Raw genomic sequence first — 19349 nt, 5'->3', positions numbered from 1 at the left:
ACGTACGCGCGTGTGTGTTTATTTGTATTTATGTGTCACTTATTGCAATAATGGAAGTTATGTCAAACTGACCTCCTGGTGCACGGAAGGAATTTGATGTCTTGCTCAAGGGCACTTCCGACGCAGATGTGGGCTCTCTCTGGGTGCATGGCTTTAAGATTTCCTTTAATTAATCTGTTTTTCTCTCATTCAAAAGTTAGTTAGTAAGTTCATTATCTCAATTATTTCATCACGCCTATTCAAGTGTTCAGCTTATAAAACACCAGAAAAATACAGTTACACTGCTCAACATTTGTCTGTCAAGAGTATATATATATATATATATATATATATATATATATATATATATATATATATATATATATATATATATATATATATATATATAAAATAATATGACAGGCGAGACAGTGAAGCATGATGCATTTAGATGGCACGAGCTACAATAAATTATTATTTTCAGTTCCAAATAAAATGATCTGTTGATGATTCTTCAAATAAGTATAGTTATTTGTTTCGCTGTAAATTTCCACAAAAAGTAACATTGATGTGCCAAAGGTGATATCTTCACATCATTTGATTTGGTCTTTTGCCAGATGAATGACTCCAATTGTTTGTCAACACAATTTCTGTCATGAAATTTGAAGAAATTCACATGAATTTGCCGTCTTATCGTTTAGATGCTAAAAAGTAGCATGACATTTCACATTAGCATGAAATGAATATACTATATACAGATTCTCCGTAATCCAAAGCAATCTGAATTTCAGATGTTTGACTCTGGAGCTTTTTGACTTTTAACTGTGAAGTAGATCAAAAAGTAAATCTTTTCGTTGCATTTACACTGTGCTATCCAGAGTTATTGCAAAAGAACATTTGGTCTCATCCATCTGTTGTTTAATTCTCCTGCACTGATTCACTCTTTACTTTCTATTTTCTTTTCCCTTCCACTGTTGGACATCACGGTTCCTTTCTTTTCTGCCCGTGCAGAGAACAGAAACTCTACCGGTCACCTGACGGCATGCCTCCATGAGGAATGAGCCCACTGAGTCAGTCTCACCGGTTAAAGTTCAAAACGGGCACGCTGCTCTTGTTCCATGAGCTGACATCAAGCACACAAACAAGTGCAACGTCACCATTACAGATTCTACAAATGCCCATGACTCCGCATGTTAGAAGATATGTGGACACAATGATCTCACTCTGAGGCTATTGTAAATATAATGGGGATAATTTAGCTCTCCACACGTTTTACAGGTTCCTGAGTCACATGTCGGGCTGATCAATGCAAGCTGGTTGTGGAATTGATGAAATCAAAGCGCCGCAGTCATCAGCACATGGAAACCCACAGAAAAGATAATTGGCCCACTTTGTTGTTCCAAATCACCACGTGGTTCAATATGAGCAATCATCTAAAATCTCTCACAACGTTACTGTACATGGGACGGTCAGACACATGCTGAGAGAGAGAAGAATACTCGGAGTTTCCCTGCAAGTGTCAATACAATTTAACTTATTCCTTATTAAATACCTCAGAGCAGAACTGAAGCCAAGAAAGCCAGGAACTGTGCATTTTTCTGGTAAAGTCTGGAAAGATATTTGTCAGTTTAGGAAGATGAAAAGATTTAAGTCAAGTATTTACTTCCTTTTCACATTTGGAAATGACATTTTTGCTTTCACACTTTGACTAGGCCGCTAACATAGTTTTATTCTTCTTTTAAAATAGTTACAGTAGCACAGATGCAGATTATTTTTCTTCCTTTTTTAAATCAGCGTGACTATTTTGCAGCGTGGGAATGAAACAAACCACCCTCACTCTAGTACTATGGTCAAATCAAAAGTGCTTTTATTTCCCTTCCATGCTTCATGATACTTTAAAGAGAAAATTCTTATCTTCTATCTTATCTTCCTATGAAGATTCTTATTTTCATACTACATTTATGCAGGACAGCATGCATGCAAGAGGGTCAAAGTTCAAGGTGCAATGTCATACTCAATGCAACAGAAAAGATGTGATTTTAAAAGCAGAGATTGTACTTTGTACTCCACAAATCATTGACATCTTTTGTTAGTTGAGAAATTAAGACTTTAAACCGAAATAGTTATAGTTTATTTAGATAAAGTTATCCCCGTGTTGACCAACTAAAGCATCAACTTTCCACCTACACGTTAACAAATCAGCAATAATGATATATTCACAAAATATATTAGTATGACATTTGCAGCGGCCATGTTTTTGCAGAAAGTACTTTTATTTGTTATTCTTTAAATACATATTACCCATGCTTTCTTTTTTTAAAACGTTTTCAATGCAGGACTAAGAGAATATCTTTAGTGGTATCTTTACACCAACGTGCGGGATCAGAATCATTCCTCCACCACTTGCATTTTGAAAGCACAGTGCGACTAACATGTATCACACCTTTCACAATTTCAAAAGCACACAACAACATCTAATAAATAGAGAGCACAAAAAGAGTCCCTTCCTCAGTTATGCCGATGCCGTCTGACTCTTTTCATTCTCTCGTAAAGGAAGAGGTGTTCAGAAACCTGCTAAAAGAGGAGCATCAACCACTGAGAGTTTGACTGATCATAACCTTCACCACCAAATCAAAGACATGTGACATGAACTTTTGCTCCACGGTCAGGTCACTGCACTTTGTGTGGGACATGTGCAGTATTAAAATACAAATGCACCTGTGCTTGAATCCAGGATGGGATCTTTGTCTTTATCTCTGCTTTCCAGTCTTTCCTGTGTCTCAATTGCGTATTGAGTTCAATACAAAGCATCCATGAATATGTCCACGCTCTTGATATTCTATCTTGTGTATTACATTTATTTAACAGGATCTTATGTTGGCATTAAAAAGGCACAGTACCCAACTGGAATCGGGGGTTTCACGACAAACCTTTTGGCCATCCACATGGCTGTCTACGAGTAATCCAGGTACTTTACATGAATCTATGGGCTCTATAACGCATACCTATATTCATCCTCCAGAGTCAAACGACTCTTGTGTTCTGACAGTGTGGCGAGTCCCTAAAAGTGACTTCTGAGCCCAGATCCATCCCGCGGAGCCCCAAGAGCTTCGAGGCCCCGTTCTGGTATGAGGTGGCAGAACAGCGGGGAGGACCCTGAGGAGAACATCTCAATGTTCTTCTGGCTCTTCTTCTCAGTGGAAAGCACCTCGGAGGCGGATCGAAACCAACCCCCAGTGAAAGACACTTTGTGTCGGGGTAGAGGCTGACACTAACTTCACATTAAATCACATTGTTGTCTTGGAGGGGGCCAGTACTTCACAGACACCTGGAAACGCTCAAGTTGAGCCAGAGAGGGAAAATAATGTGGGTTGGACAGGTGGGACAAGAAACAGAAGCTGATTTACTGATCAAGCCTGACCTCTAGTGGCCTTCATGCAGAATCACAGACAAAAGGAAAACACTGTCCCAGTCAAACATAAGACCGAGGCGCTACCAGGAAATAATAATTTAAAAAAGCAAATGTGCACAAAATACCTATTGAATTTGAATTACAGGAAAATTGTTTTGCAGTGGATCATACATTCTTTTTCCAAAAATGTTTTCTAATCTGAAACTGTCAAGCTAAAGTTCACTGTGCAGATCTGTTAACGTATTGGTGGCAAACTGACAATAGAGTCAATAGAGGCAGTGGTGGAAAGTGACAAAGTACATTTACTTGAGTAAGTACAGTTCTGATGTACTTTTTACTACTACTTTATGACATACATCATTACAGATTCAACTTTTCCAATCTGTTTGACTTGTGACCCTTTACAAAATAAAAACTGTTTATTTGGGCCCCTTGGTCACATTTAAAATGTGTATAAGTTGTTTGTATTAAGTGAGATTTCTCCTCAAAACTTATCAGATTATTTCCTTTAAATAAATAAAACATTTTAAAATAATATAAAGATTAGAGAAAAGTGTGTGTGTGTGTATACATATATATATATATATATATATATATATATATATATACATATATATATATATATATATATATATATACATATATACATATATACATATATATATATACATATATACATATATACATATATATATATATATATATATATATATATACATATATATATATATATATATATATGTATATACATATACATATACATATACATATATACATATATATATATACATATACATATATATATACATATATATATATTCTAAACTTGTGTGGGTGGCAGAAATGCATTTTTCTTTCTACCTTTCCTATAATGACACGACCTCAACCAGCTACAACATTAAAATACTGTAGTAATTACTAGATTGAAGGCAGCTTGGTTGCTTGAGCAGGTGAGGTGAGTTGTAATCAGGAGGCCACGCCCCCCCCCCCCCTCCACAGGGCAGGCAGGAGGCAACTTTATCAGAGTCACAGCACTTTATTGATTGGCGTGAACATTCACTCATTCCTGTAGATTATGTGGAGAAATATAATGTAAATCCTCATGTTTAAGGTGGTTTTGTGAAATATTTCATGAGACGATGTTTTTAATGTATGTGGAGAGTGTGTAGAGGCAAATATTATCGTACACACTTGAAGTTAAGACATGCTTCAACATGTTAGTCATTCGAAGAGAGAACAATGGAGCATCAGTTTTCCGAGTTAATGTAAAATGAGACGTGACACACAAAAACATATCATGGGGTGAAAAGTAATTACTCAAATGAAGGGCCTATCTTGTTATTGCTGTGTTTTCCCTCCTTTAACTTCATACTTCCCTCCCTCACAGTCTTTCATTGACTTTCTCTTGCTGTCTTCCTCCACTCCCTCACACTGCATTTCTCACCCTCATGTCATCTCTTCCCTCCCCCCCTCTTGAGCATGTCTTCTCTCCACACTCTTTCACAGAGAAACCAGAGCTGTCAGGACATGCTGAGCAAAGTCTAATTCCCACATAGGCTCAGTCGAGTCCCAGGGTGTGGCCCTCTGGGTGTGTGTGTGCATGTCGTACATTCATGACTCACATCTGTGTGTTGTTTATCAACTACGCTTCTCTGTAAGCCTGTGTGTGTGTGCGTTGACAACCAAATATGAGTCTAAGTACAAACACTGACACAGGAACATCATTTGCATTCAGGTTGCAACTGGATTTTCTGCACAGCCTGACTGACATTTTAAATAAACTCAAACTTGCATATTTGGATCAGTTTAGAAACACAAGTACATTCCCCTAGTTTTATATACATTTACATTGGCCATTTATAAATCTGATCATCTTTATTGCTTGTTAAAGTTAGAGATAAGAATTTGAAACGTTAAAAAAAAAAACATTGGACAATATATGTACTTTATCCTTTTCCTCTTTATCCCCCCAAACAAACATTAACACTGTGGTGTGAAATAAATCAGAAAATGTAACCGCTTCAAATAAAAAAAAAATTTTTATTGCATAAAAACACGTAGACTGCCAAAACACTTAATTCATACTACAGCAGAGAAACAGCCGAGTGATTTCCAGAAGTGGGTGAAAGTTCATAATAATACATTCTCTATTGTACATTATATACCCATATAGTGATTAATGTCTGAAAAACTGGCACCTATGAGTAAAAGCATGTTTGTTTTTTTCCTCACCTGCACCGATTCTCAGTATCGGGTCAGTTACTTTATTTACGTGGCAATTTTCAGAGTAAATAACTTGCAGGACTTCAAGCCGGATGGTTATGGACTTTGACTCTTGATTGAACAGTCAAATTATCTTTTCCTCAGAACTCTTTCATGTAATAGAAAAAATATAACTTGGTCTGGGTACTAATTTGCTCTCGGCATGGAGAGAAATTTAACTGTTGACGGGGATTAGACATAGTCAGTACAACCAGACTGATCAGTTTGATAGGACATTCATAAACACAACACCGAAGAGGCTAAGGCACCGGTTCTACACACAGTATGTCAGCAGATTGTACACCTTGGTCTCAGCGCCTCATCAAACCGGCCGTTAAGCTAGAAGATCAAATCTAATGAGGGCTTCAAGAATATACATGATTGGTCCTCTTTTAATCCCTCAAAGGAAGTCTTCTCTCTGGATGCACTCTCTACTTTGAGGCAACAAGACATGAAAAAGGAAATTCTGAGTTGATATTGGTCCCTTTAATACAACATTTGGACAGGTTTGTTTTTTTAATTTTCACGAGAAATTATCCAGATTCATTGAAATTAATCTGAATTTTCTTCCAGTTTAGAGTGACAGACATGAAACAACTACAGCAAAGTAAATAAAATGTCAGACAGTGTCTACTCAACAAGAGTATTAGTAGTGCTCAGAACAGATACAAAGACAGCACAGCAAACTCCCACAGTGAAACCCATTTGGTAGTACGTAAGAATATTAAACTCTGGAGACAGCAGATAAGAATTATAAATCATAAAAACATGCAAACATGTCTGTTAAACCACATTTCCATATGTGTACATTACATTCAGCTACTGAATCCAAGCCTTTGCTTCCTTCTTACCGCACGCACAACCACATACAGAATAAAAGACACGTTGAAGAACGGCGAAAAACTAACTGTAACACATGGGACAAAACCAAATATATGATTAATGATTCCTTTTAAATCCTGTGCAAGTTTTAGTCCAAACTTCTCTTCTACCAAGGTAGTTCTAAAATATAAATCAGGCTAAAGCTATGCTTTACACACTATTAATTCCTTTGGGTTAAGTGCACTTGGGTGATGTTGCATTGAGAATTACTGGTAAAAAGTCCAGGTAAAACGAGGAAGAGGTCTCACTCGAATGCAGAATGGTAAAAAACATTTGATTTCTTTTTATGATGAAGAACTATAATGAAGGTTTGTACATTAAAGCAGATGCGACATCCAATTACAGTCCACTTCCAGGAAGAAGCGCCGAGCCAAATCTAACCGAACTGAACTGAGCCATCGTGGATCTTTGGTGAAATGGTACAGTGTCCAAATGTTCATTGGCCAGCGCAGATCCAGCTCAGAGTGGAAATGTCTGTTAGTGAGCAGGTAGGTGGGTGGTGGTTGGAGGGTGGTGGCTTAGTGTTTAGGCAGAGGAGTAGAGGTATTTGGTCTTAGCCAGGCCGGACAGCTCATCCTCGTAGCGTGGCAGGCAGCAGAAGAGGACGGCACAGCCGATGCAGAGGATGGTGGCGCCCCAGCCGAAGCCGTAGGCCCAGGTGTAGTAATAGTGGCCCTCGAAGAGCTCCTCGTTGAACTTGACGGGGTAGATGATGAGAGCGATGATCTGGATAACCACTGCAGGGTGACAAAGAGAGGTGACCTTTTAGAAAGAAAAAAATCAGCCGTGCAGCCGGTTGGACGAAAATACAGCAACACCAACAGCAGGGTGTGGGAAATACCTTCACAAGAGCGTGTAAGAGTTACGTCAACTTAACGATATCCGTGACCGCGAGGTGAGTCAGTGGCAGACGGGCGCTGATGGTCGCCTCTCACAAAAAGTGAGACACCGATTTATCTTGTGATGCACTTTCTGTGACAGTAACTCTTTACGCCCTCAAGTAAAGCCGTATCAGGCAGTGACTCAAGCGCGATAGTTCTTCCCAACACAAATCGTTCTCTTCATCAGATATTCTTGTGAAAAACATAATGGAATTTCTGAAGAACTTCATCTGCTTTTTTGCCTCTGCGAGACCAGGGGTACGATACTAGAGACCTGACACAGGAGCTGAAGGACCGTAGTGAACTTGTTTTAGTCCATTTGAAACAGACACTTCACAGTGCTCACTATTCCAATGCATATTAACGGTTTCAACTATCCTGAATGCATTTTCCTGCCGTTGCTTTCAGCTCATGTAGTATGGTATGGAAAGCAAGTTGCGAAGAATTAAAAGAGGTATCCATCACTGTACATATTCTGTAGCGATCACAGGTTTTGACGAACTGACGAGTCATTTCGTGCCACATGTGGGGAGCCAAGTGTCAAATTGCTCTGGAGCTACAGCAGTTTGAAACAAACACAGTTCCAACTCCCTCCGGCACATTTTTTAAACCCAACATCACAATTGCTGTGAATTCAGTTGCCAGTTTCACCCGTCGGTGAGAGGCTGTATGCATCATTGTGTGCGTGTCTTTGTCTGGCTCCGCCCCGTTCTCCTGCTCAGACTCTCTGTGGGGTGAGTCAGTCATGTCAACTTCCAGCTGTTCCTCTGCTCACAGCAAAACATCGCCCGTCCCTCAATTCCGTAGAAAAACGTCTCACTTCACTTTCTGCTTCCTGCGCTCCCTTTGTTTCTGACGCCCCTCTCCTCCTTCCCACGTCAAACCGTGACACATCACAGTGTTCAACCCTTCTCTTTGGTAATGAGGTTTGGTTTTTCCTCCTTTAAATCACACCCACTTAAATATCCTTTCTAAAGAAAGCTTGACTTTTTTTTCTGGCTCCCCTGTTCCACTCCTCTGTTCTCAGACAATCTCGTAACCTTTGTCTCTCTGCCTCGCCTTGATGGCTCACACTCCCTCTCAGTCTTAACAACCTCAATGACTTTTAGGATTCATTTGTCATATTTAATGGGAATCTGTATTTATTTTATGTATCGAGACAATCATAAACGCTGATCAATGCGTGACACTGAACTACCGATCACATGGTCTTGTTGAAAACATTTTGATTTCAATATGTAGGTTCAGAAAATCCCCCAAATTATACCACCATGATGATGACCAGAACATTCTCACTTGACACTCAGACGGATCTGATGCTAATAAACCTTTTTTATACAATCAAAATGTTTTTTTAAAACTATGTAAATTGTTTACAGATTCTTTTAATACTCCCTGATTCAAATCATAATTAGGTTATTGCACATTACCGAGGCTTTGAGATGTATGCCGCCAATAACACCATTTAGGTGAAACATATTTGTTCGTGTGGGTCATTACATCATAGTATTGAATAATTCAATATGGAGATGTCCGACTAGAAACAATGTCCCGTCCAATCAGAGTAAACGCCAGACCTTTCTGTGAAGGGACTATTTCATTCAGTAAAGAGTAGTCCCAATGAAAACTGTGAGGCAGTCATATCTCAAAATTGTAAAATGAAGACCAGTGTTAAGTAATTTAATATAACCATCGCCCTGAGGCCGCTGCTTCAAATTGCAGTTCAATTGTGAAACTGTTAAACATGAAAGCATCAACATGTTCCTACCAGTAGGACCTGAAGCGTCTCTGTTGTCATCGGTCCCAGTTCAGCTTTTAAGTGTTGTTATTTAGTCAGCAGGGCTCTCTTCGACCAAAAAACTTCTTACTCAACTCACACTCATATCATTTTGTCGACTAAACACTTTGTTGATTTAATCAACTGAGCTGTAAAACTGAGTTTCTCCACAAAGAATCACCGCTTTAAATCTTGTGTTTGACAGCGATGTGCTCATAGGTTTTCCAGAAATAAGTCAATAAGAATGAAAAGAATCATAAAAAACGACTAATTGACGAGATAAATCTTAGTGGATTAGTTGAGTGATTGGTCATTTTGGTGCAGTCAGTAGAGGTGAGGGAAAAACTCGATATAGAATAGTATCGCGATATTTTGCGTGCCGATATTTTATCGATACACGGAAGCCAAGTATCGATCTTTTATTTAATCATTTAGATAAGTAAAATCAATGTGTTTTGTTGACAAAGCTTTCGTTTGGGGACAATTTGTGGTTGCAAAAAAGCTAATGAATCGCAATACTCAACATATTGCGGTATCGTGATAATATCGCTTCGGGACTTAAGTATCGTGTCGATATCGTATCGTGGGACCTCTGGTGATTCGCACCCCTAGCAGTCAGGCGGCCCAAGTTGTACCGTATTACTTTATTCTCTCACAAAGTGCAATTAAAATATGTCCAAATGTCAAAAGTAGTCTCATTTGCCGAAACGTATGATGTTTGCATGTGTGAGTATCTTACCAACAATGATCAACAAAACTCCAATGAGAGGCAGAAGAGTGATGTTGAGCGAACAGCACAGAGCCACGCAGGAGATGATGAAGGCGATGATGAGGATGATGAGGCCGATGATCATCAGAGCAGCCACTGCCTGGGCCCAAGCTGAGGAATCAACACAAACAAGCACACTAATTAGTTACATGTTCACAAATGGAAATACTCAGAGAAAAACCTGTTAAAGTCGGGACATTATTGAGAATTTCGGAATTGAACACTTTTATATTTTTTTGTGTTACTTCCTGTGATGAACAGAATGTTTACGTGGAACAAGTATTTCGTTTTTAACAGCGAGAGGTGCAAGCAGACTTGGTTTGTTCTTTGAGTGGTATTTTTGTTTACAGTTAATATCCTAAAAAGTCTCCCCTTTACCCCCATTCTGTCAACTTGCTACACAAACCACCTCAACTCCCTGAACAGCACTTTCTATCGCTTTGTCACTCAGCTATGTTCTGCAGAAATCTTTAATCAAAAGGAACGTGTCGTACTGATACAGTCTCAGAGGCCATTCACACTTCGTAAAACACATGACAGGGAATAAAAAACACGCTTCAGTGGAAGTTGCTGCTAAATGAAAAAGAAGGTTTTGCCGTGTGAAATAATCTGAGGTAAGCATCTCTTTCCCATTTTATTAGTGTCCTGAACAGGTTTAAATGAAAAGCTGTTGATACATTAAGCTTTACACACAGAGGTCAAATATCATCATTTAAACGGTCTCTTAATCAAACAAACAAAAAGCAGATCATTTTTTTTATGTGGTAAGACTACAGCCGAGCCCACTGAGTGCCTTCTCAACATGCAGTTACACCCAATACGCTGTTACTGGATCAGCCAACACCCTAAATTATTCACACACCTGTGTGCTCAGGTCATTCTCTACCTGCCTCAGCCTGAGGTGTTCCTCTCACCGTGCACAAACTGACACACACACACACACACACCTGACGAGTTCAACAGGTTTAATTTCTTCCCCAGAAAACGCAGGAAGCAAAAGCTACTGAGAGCCTTCATGGAATCAGATAGTTACTTTGTGATTCGGCGTATAAGAAATTAAATAAACTAAATAAACTCAGTTAACTCAAGAAAAAAAACATGCGCAAACACACAGAAAACACTTAACTGTGGTTTGTTTTAACCTCTCCCAGATTAGCCTGTCCAACACAACATGTAAATCAGGGGTATTAAACTAATGTTCAACAAGGTCCAGTTTGAGAAAATGTCCTCATGCAAAGGTCCGGTACTTGCGCTATGACTTAGTCCCATGTGTATTGAAGTAGCCAGCAGTTCTAATGGAAATCATCTCATGCAACCTCACTGAAGATTCAGTCATTTGAAAAGCGACAGCTCCCCCAAAAATATGTATTTTACCAATATAGATTGTTTTGGGGTCAGTTGCCTAGTTTGGGAAATGTCTGCCTTCTCTCCAATATAATTAGACGATATGGCACTCAGCTTGTGGGGTTTATAACGTCACAAATAAATCCAGAAACCATGACCCGGTTACTTAAGATGATGCACAGGCCTTGTCGGGATCAGTTTTATGTTGGAACCATGGTTCAAAATAAATATTCTCTTCCTGAAACTGCTCACAACTGTGGCCGATATCTCCAAAACTAGGAAACCAATCTAGACAGACATAAACAGCACTTAGCAGGAGGAAACCTACGTATCTGGGATTCTGGGGTGAACTGTCCTTTTTGCAACATAAGGTTGTTGTTCTTCCAAAATTTAAACATGCAAAAAACACAATTATATTCACATTCCTGCATTCTGTGGTTTTGTGACACTGTGGGATAATTCATCATCTGTACTGTTTATTCTTATTCATTTGAGCTTATTTAGAAAGTGCATGAGGACATGAGTGTTTGGATTACTTCCACACACTATAAAGTTAAAATGAAACAAAGGCAGAAAGGTGCTCAACTTGTTGCCTTCAAATACAATATTCTTCATGTGCGACAGTGTTCTCTATCATGATTTGTCTTCATGCCATGTTTCTGTTTTAGGGAACATTCTGCAATTAATACTTAACAAGGTGAAAACGTCTGTGTGTGTGTGTGTGTGTGTGTGTGTGTGTGTGCCCGTCCCATTCACTCATACTCAACGCCATGCAGCTGTTCAACGTCTGTTTTCCTTTTCTGATCAAAACATAAGAGATCAGGCTACACTCCCTCACTTTTAAACTGTGACTATAAAAAGACACAGGAACGTGTTCTTGAATGCAGCTTTACTAAAAGGCTCCGACGAATTCAACAATGCACTGAGTCTCACACTTCGGCCTAAAGGCATTTCAAAATGTGTTTGTTCTACAACTGGGGAGGTTTTTTGGGGGGGAAAACGTTCCGTCTGAGTCTTATCACGAACAATATTCATCAAACCTCTTAGAAAAAGGGCTTCCAGACAGGCAGATCAACTCGACACCCTGCGCTTTCTTGCAAAGCATTTTTAATGGAAGCCAGCTGCTACTGGTGCTGGGAGAACAGTACCAATGTTTGAATTCATACTCATACCTTTCAGTTTACCATCATATGACTGGAAGTCAATGGTAAAAGGTGCTGGAAAGTGAGTTATGTCATTTACTGTAAATTAACGATATTGTTTTAAGTTTTGGATATTGTAATATTGATATACGACACAAGTGTCGTCTTTTCCTGGTTTAAAGGGCTGCACTGCAGGTGATGGGATTTTTCGGAAAACTGTTTTATTTTTCGCTTTTAACACATTGAAGTCATCATATCTATATTACTGATGATTATCCAACAAAAACATCATCGTGTTTTTATTCTGTGAAAGCACCAATGGCCAACAATACAATATTGTTGCATTTATTATACAGAGGTCTTTAGTCATAAATAAGATGATATCTAATTTTCTCCATATCGGCCATCCCTACGTGAGATCGATAACATCTCCTATGAAAGTTTGCAGCAGTTTTTAGGATCAGGGTTCAAGAAGTTAAATTGGCTAATTTATATTACATTACATTTCATTTAGCTGCCGCTTTTATCCAGAGCGTTATTTTTCTCTACACCGTAGACACATCAACGTGGAGCAATTCAGGGTTAAGTGTCTTGCTCAAGGACAAATCGACATGCCGAGCGGCGCCGGGGCTCAAACCATCGATTCTATAATTTAAAGACGGGCAGTGAGCCACAGTCGCTGCGGTATTTAATGCATTAATCAAAAAAGAAGTTGTCTTGAAAAGGATAGGTAATCCAGTAACCTAAATCAATGCGTTTCATTGCATCTATGCAATAATCCGCTAAAAATAAAATGTTGCTAAAAAGCCGTCTCTCCGGCACTTCTTTGGTATATTGGTTGATTGGTATTTACCATCACATCGCCCTTCCCTTCAGCTATGACTCATTTTAACTGGTAATTATCTAAGTTTCACGCTGCTTTTTTTTATTTTTTTTTATGCGCTCATGCCAAAACATGAGTACATGTTTACTCCTGTGGTTCACAGGAGAGTTGTCGCTTCCACACAAATAGGGGGAGTGCGTTTGGTCCGAAGCCAATATTCCCCACTGCCCTTTGTCATGCTTGTTTCCTCCGTTTTCAGTTCCCCAACATATCCCCACAAGTGTTTGGACCAGAAGTATAACTCAAGAACGCTCAGAGGAACCTTACAGAAAAAAATCTAGAGATCCAGCCAGAGGTTCTCTGGCATCTGCTGGACAACTTCAGTCCTGCTGTTCAGAGCAGTTCAGTCGAAACTACTCAATCTGAAACTACAAAGTAGGCCAGAAGCTGAAGGAAATAACACTTGCATTATGGGAATTAAATACAAAAGTGTGTGTTTTTGCCTCTTTAGTTCCCACTCATAATTGCCAAGATGGAGTGGAGAAAGTAAAGGTCTGGACTTCATCAAACCAACACACACACACACACACACACACACACACACACACACACACACACACACACACACACACACACACACACACACACAGACAGAAATAGAAGTTTTGGAAGTTCCATCTAGATATGACAAGTCACTTGCCATGAATAAGGATGTTCACCAACAACGATTACGACTCTCGTTTTCTGTTATAAACACATAGAGGTCATTGCACCAGGGCTGCAAGTCATGACCACTTTCTCTATTAATCTTAAATTAATTTAAAACAGCAATAAATTACAATACCAGTCAAAGTTAAGAGTCCAAAGGATATGTCTGTCAAACAGTGCAAAAACACCAACAATTAATTTCAAAAGCAGCAAATTCTCACATTTGAGAACCATCAAAACTTTGCCGTTTTATATTTTTAATTCATAAATTAATCAAAATGTTGTTTTGGTAATCCATAACTAATCATTGCAGTTCCACATTGCACCATGTCAGATAATTGATTTAATAATTGATGGGCTTGTTAACCGAGGCTCCCTTTGCCTGGGGATTCGACAGGTTAGCGCTCAGGTTATGTCGCACTGACTGAAAACTATGTTCACAGCGGCCATCAAAGGAAACCCTGTTATGGTCAGGAATGTGGCTCATTGGAGCTCTGACGGAAGCTTTCACACCATCGACCATGTCTCCGTATGGAGCTACGTGCCGTTTAGCTTCTCTAGCCGACGTCCACAGAGTCTGATAAAAGCAACAGTGCCGTCTTTGTTGTTCCGTGTGGGTGTGGAATAACACAAATACAACCTGAGGAGGAGGAGAGTGGGAGAACAGAAGTCTGCTGTGTTCACAGTTTTTGGTCAACACACTTTCAGAGTGTGTGTGTCAGAGATTCCTTCAGTCTTCGCTTGGACCCCTGCGCTGGAGGAAAATCTCATCAACACCTTGTCTATAAATATCCATATTTGTGTTAACGCGTCTGACAGGCAGACAGACCGACCGACATCCTTACATCTTTTTCTCACTCGCTCTTTCAGGGGAGTAGGTCACAAACAAGTTATCATATTCTAAATCTGCCTGAGGCCTTGTTGGGAGTTTGTCGTGTAAAAACTTGCTGAGCGTTTGGTCCTAAGCCAAATCATACAGACTAGGCTCGGTTTAAAAAAAACCCTCTGTTCTTCTCACAACAACAGATATCTGGGATATTGTTATTGTTAGTGGTATTATCAGAAGTCGTTGTTCTAGTAAGAAATAGCGCTGTGGTAGTCTTGTATTGGTGTCAGCGAGGTAAATCATACGCAGATGTAGTAGCAGCATACATGTTCTGTCTGCTTGCCTTTAGAAACAATAGTTTGATCGAGTAAAGCTTGAACACAGCGACGGAAGACTTCCTGACTTCTGGTCTGCTGGCTGGGAATGTGCTGCCACAGTCAGTTTCACAAGATTGTATCCAGCGTGTTATTAAAATAAATCAGAAAAGACATCGATCTGCTGCCCGTATTAAATCTCTGTGTATAATAAAATCAGATTCAAGAAGAAAACGTGCCGTATGTCCTGGCAGTGGTTGTTTTTAGGGGGAGCCGCCTTAATAATCTGTTCCATTGGAGAACTTTTAGACCTCATTACTGAAACTATTTTGACAGACAGGTGTCATATTAAATACTTTTCTTTCATTGTATTTCCTCACAAATGGCTTACTCTACAATATGAGTAGGGGGTGGCTGCTGTATTTAATTTGCTTCTCTAAAAGGTTTCGTCTAGTTTTCTACCTTGGAGCCTTTGATGCTGATGGCCCGAGACACTGTCTGTGTTACTGAGCTACACAAGTAAACTTTAAAAAAACAAGTCAAAGTCGAAGTTAACTAGAACAAAAAGGCTGTCACGCTTAATTTACAGCATGAAACCTCCCTCATTCCTCTGGCATTTTCTCAAGCTGGGAATGATCAAAAACAAAAAAAATGCGAGTGAATAGTTAAGGCCAAAGTTCAGTCCGCCTGTCTGAGAGAGAGTTGTAGGCCTCTCTCTCCACCACCCCTCCTTTCACTTCCCCCCTTCCGCCGGGACTTTGGTGTTGTATTTAGGGGCCGAGTCCTTCAAGTTACAAGACATGAATGTTGACGTTAACACCCCAGCGACGCATACACAAAACCACACCGTGTCCCTCGCTGCGTTATCTTATCCCCCATTTTCCCCTTATTCGCTGTCGTCCTATTGTTCCGCGGGACCTGCGCCGTGTGTAATGGAGAGGAAGCGGACACTTACAGAAGTCCATGAGCGACCTGCAGTCCCAGTTGTCGTTCCTGCCTCGGCACTCCTCCCACATACTGGCGTAGTGGGATTTGGCGTCCTCGTCCTCGACCCATCCCGACGTGGCCGCGATGGCGATAATGTCAAAAATAATGGCGAAGAGCAGCAGCAGGGGCACGATCCACCTGCACCGAGGGTAGGCGATCCCGCAGCGAAACATGACCGACGAGCGTAGTGTGCGGAGCGGGTGGAAGAGAGAGAGAGAGAGAGAGAGAGGAGCGCGAGCTGTGTGAGGCGAGCGCGGTGCGGTCCGAGGGGTTATGTAGTGTCCTTGTGCGTCTTTGCGCAATGAGTGTCCGTCTATAGGTGTGGTGTGGACAGCTTTCCAGATAACAAAAAAAAAAAAGCCCCACCCGAGTGTGTCACGCAACCTGTTCCGGGACCTGAAGGGCTGGGCTTGTCCGTGCTGTAGAAGCTGAATCAGGCCCAGCCCCATTCACGGTGTCATATTACAGCCAGAACAGAAGGAGAGAGAGAGAGAAAACTGCAACTGTTGTGGCGCCTGTTTAACCTGATTCCTGATGACAAGCAACGACTTGTTAGAATAGTAAAGTTGGTGATTGTCTAAGGTTTTGGGATCTGAACAGGTGGCTGTGAGGGACAGTGAGGGGGCGGGGTGTGAGAGGAAAGGTAGAAAACAAGAGAAATGAGAAAGTTGGTGAGATAATGCAGTACATACAATGACCACAGGATGTTAAAGTTATGGTATGTTACAGTAACAGTAGTTAATAATTATTGTGTTTCTTCAGTTCTTTACAATAAAGGCTCAGAGACATTCTTCACCAAATCAATCAGAGATATATTGACTTCTTGTTCTTGCCATGTTTCAATACCAGCATGGCTATTTGATCCTTCTGTGGTTCAATATGTGATCATTAAATCAAATCCACCAGAATGTTAATTAATTTGTATGTTATTTGTTTCAATATTACTTCAATTGAGCCGATTTGAAAGCTCTTAGAAATAAACTGGGGAATGAATCATTTAGTACTTGTCAATGTGCGTAGGTATTTTAATATTTGACACTGATTCTATGATTTCTTACCTTTTTTTTATATGGGTTGAATAAAATAACACAAACTATGTCGGTGATCTCCCTCTCATTGTGTTAAATAAAGAAAACTAAAAAAGAAAGTAACACAATGTAAATAATGCTGCTGACACTGTTATCTGCAGACACAAAACACTTTACTCACCCATATTTAATTTATTCTTGTGTTTTAATTTGTCCCAATACACTTTATAGTTTTTATTTATGTTGGCATATAAAGTGGTTGCTTTTGTGAGAAATAAATGTGGGTGTGTATACTCTGATGTCCACCATGGGGAGACAGTAGTCTGTGTGTGTAGATGTAGACAATACAAGCAGCACAAAGTTGGATTTTCACTTTAATATTGAGAGAAGCAACTGTGAGCTGTGACGGTGAAGAATACCAGCATGGCCGACGTTCCTTAAGTAAGTCATGATGATGAGCCTGACCAGAAGGAAAGGCCCGTCTAGGAAGAACAAGGCCGCCATGATGCCCCAAATATCCGTGCTGTGCTTACACAAGAGGGACCCCTGCTGGGCCCCCTGCTCGCCATCACTGTCTGGTTTGTTCATGACTTTTTTTTAAATGGGGAGACAGAAAAACAGAACACCAGAGACAAAACAATAGTCTGTTGTTTTGTTTTCTTTGTTTAGTTGTTCTAACCTGGATTTAACTTTAGCTACTGAATGGACGTCGCAAAATGTTTTTTTTGTGTGTACATTTCTACTTTTTAAAACATTTTTTATTTCAAGTAGTTCCATCCAACTGCATCCATTACAGAGCACACAAGTCACATGAAAATATGATAAAAGCAGAGCTCCATAAATTTATCTAAAAAAATGTCAAGGTCAATGTATAAGTGACCAAAATCAAAGACGCCCACAATGTCACGTGACCAAGTGTGTGCTGCATTGTCTGGCAAATGCTTAAGGTGGATGCTGCAAGGGCTTCATTCAGTTGAAACCTTTTTTTTTTTGAGGATTTGAGGAGTGAATGGTGTTCATGGCTTCAGCCACAGTGGAGTTTATTATGTTTATAGCTCGAGACAAGTCTGTGGTCTGTGTTGTGTCTGCCTTGGTTGTGTGTACCAGCAGACAGCATGTGGCTGGTATTGTTGTTACCTTGTGAGTCTGTGTAAAATTCAGAGAAATAACTATAAGACAACAATGGTACGGATTGTTTTATTTGGGCCATGTCAGTACAAGTACATGAACATATAACAATGACTAGAGGATGGTAAAAATAACTGCATGACAACATTAGATATAATACTATTTTTGCAACAAAAAAATACAAAAGATAACTTGACATAAACAATGAAACAAGTCAAAATGCAGTTTGAGTTGAGGTTGTGTTCACATAAACCAGGGAGTTATAATACTGATTCTTTGGCCTTTTAAAGCCGGCAGTAATTAGCTTTAAAGAGCAAGAAGTGCAAACAAATCAAAATGACTTGATTACCTGAGTGAAAATTCAAGTCTCTTTATTTTTAGGCTATAAAATCTCTCTCCATAATATCTGTCCTCTTTTGTTAAAAAAAGGGCAATTATCCAAGAGATTTAAAATAACACAAGTTACTTTGGTAAAATAATATTCTCAATCAAATGTAAAACAATAACATAATTCATGGCTGATGACATGTCTTTATCCTGCCTGGGTTAACTCAATCTCAGCTCCAGTCATCACTTTGTGCCTCTATGTCATCCAGTAAATCTCTCTAACTTCCTGTCTTCCTGTTGTCCCTGTGCTCACTTCCGCTCAACCAGAAACCCATCCATCTTTACTAAAACAGTAGCATGGCTTCACTTACTGTAGGTGTTGGCACAGCTGGAGCCTTGGGACTACATTTGTTTATGTTATTGTGCTGACATGCTCAGTAATGTGCACATGCAATATTTCTTTAACTTGGACTCCCCACTTCTTCTTTTTTTAATCAGTTTTTGTTTCCTTTCCTTATCTGAAGCGAGTGTGGAAAAGGACAGAAGGTGCTGTATCGTGTACAGATTGTGAAGCCCTTTGAGGAAAATGTTCCTGTTTGGCTCTGCTCCCTTCTTTTCCTCTGTGTCCCATCCATGATATTTACCTGACTATTTTAATGTCATACCAGTTCTAATATGAACAACAAGTAAGTATATACAAATGAGTAAGTAATTAATAGCTTTAAAGGGCAAGGAACACATGCAACTTACATTTTTTAGA

At 39.7% G+C, this 19349-nt stretch overlaps 1 protein-coding gene across 1 annotated transcript; it reads right to left on the bottom strand.

Annotated features, from left to right (window-relative positions):
- Nucleotides 1-5411: 5411 nt before the first annotated feature.
- Nucleotides 5412-16509, bottom strand: perp (p53 apoptosis effector related to pmp22). Its single transcript, XM_068568798.1, has 3 exons — nt 16075-16509; nt 9933-10073; nt 5412-7272 (listed from the first exon to the last, which is right to left on the bottom strand). Exons 1-3 carry the CDS (start codon nt 16277-16279, stop codon nt 7061-7063), a joined length of 558 nt encoding a protein of 185 aa, XP_068424899.1. The 5' UTR covers nt 16280-16509; the 3' UTR covers nt 5412-7060.
- Nucleotides 16510-19349: the final 2840 nt, after the last annotated feature.

The sequence above is a fragment of the Clinocottus analis genome, unplaced genomic scaffold, assembly GCF_023055335.1.
Source record: "Clinocottus analis isolate CAN_PGR_092001 unplaced genomic scaffold, fCliAna1.0.p SCAF_8, whole genome shotgun sequence".
Lineage (NCBI taxonomy): Eukaryota > Metazoa > Chordata > Actinopteri > Perciformes > Cottidae > Clinocottus > Clinocottus analis.
The sequence above is the reverse complement of the archived record's forward strand: the minus strand, read 5'-3'. Positions and strand labels throughout refer to the sequence as shown.

Coding starts and splice junctions, on each gene's coding strand:
- perp (XM_068568798.1), bottom strand. CDS start 16,279: ATGTTTCGCTGCGGGATCGCCTACCCTCGGTGCAGGTGGATCGTGCCC. Junction 10,074..16,074: donor CAGGTCGCTCATGGACTTCT/GTAAGTGTCCGC, acceptor TTGATTCCTCAG/CTTGGGCCCAGGCAGTGGCT. Junction 7,273..9,932: donor AGTTTTGTTGATCATTGTTG/GTAAGATACTCA, acceptor GTCACCCTGCAG/TGGTTATCCAGATCATCGCT.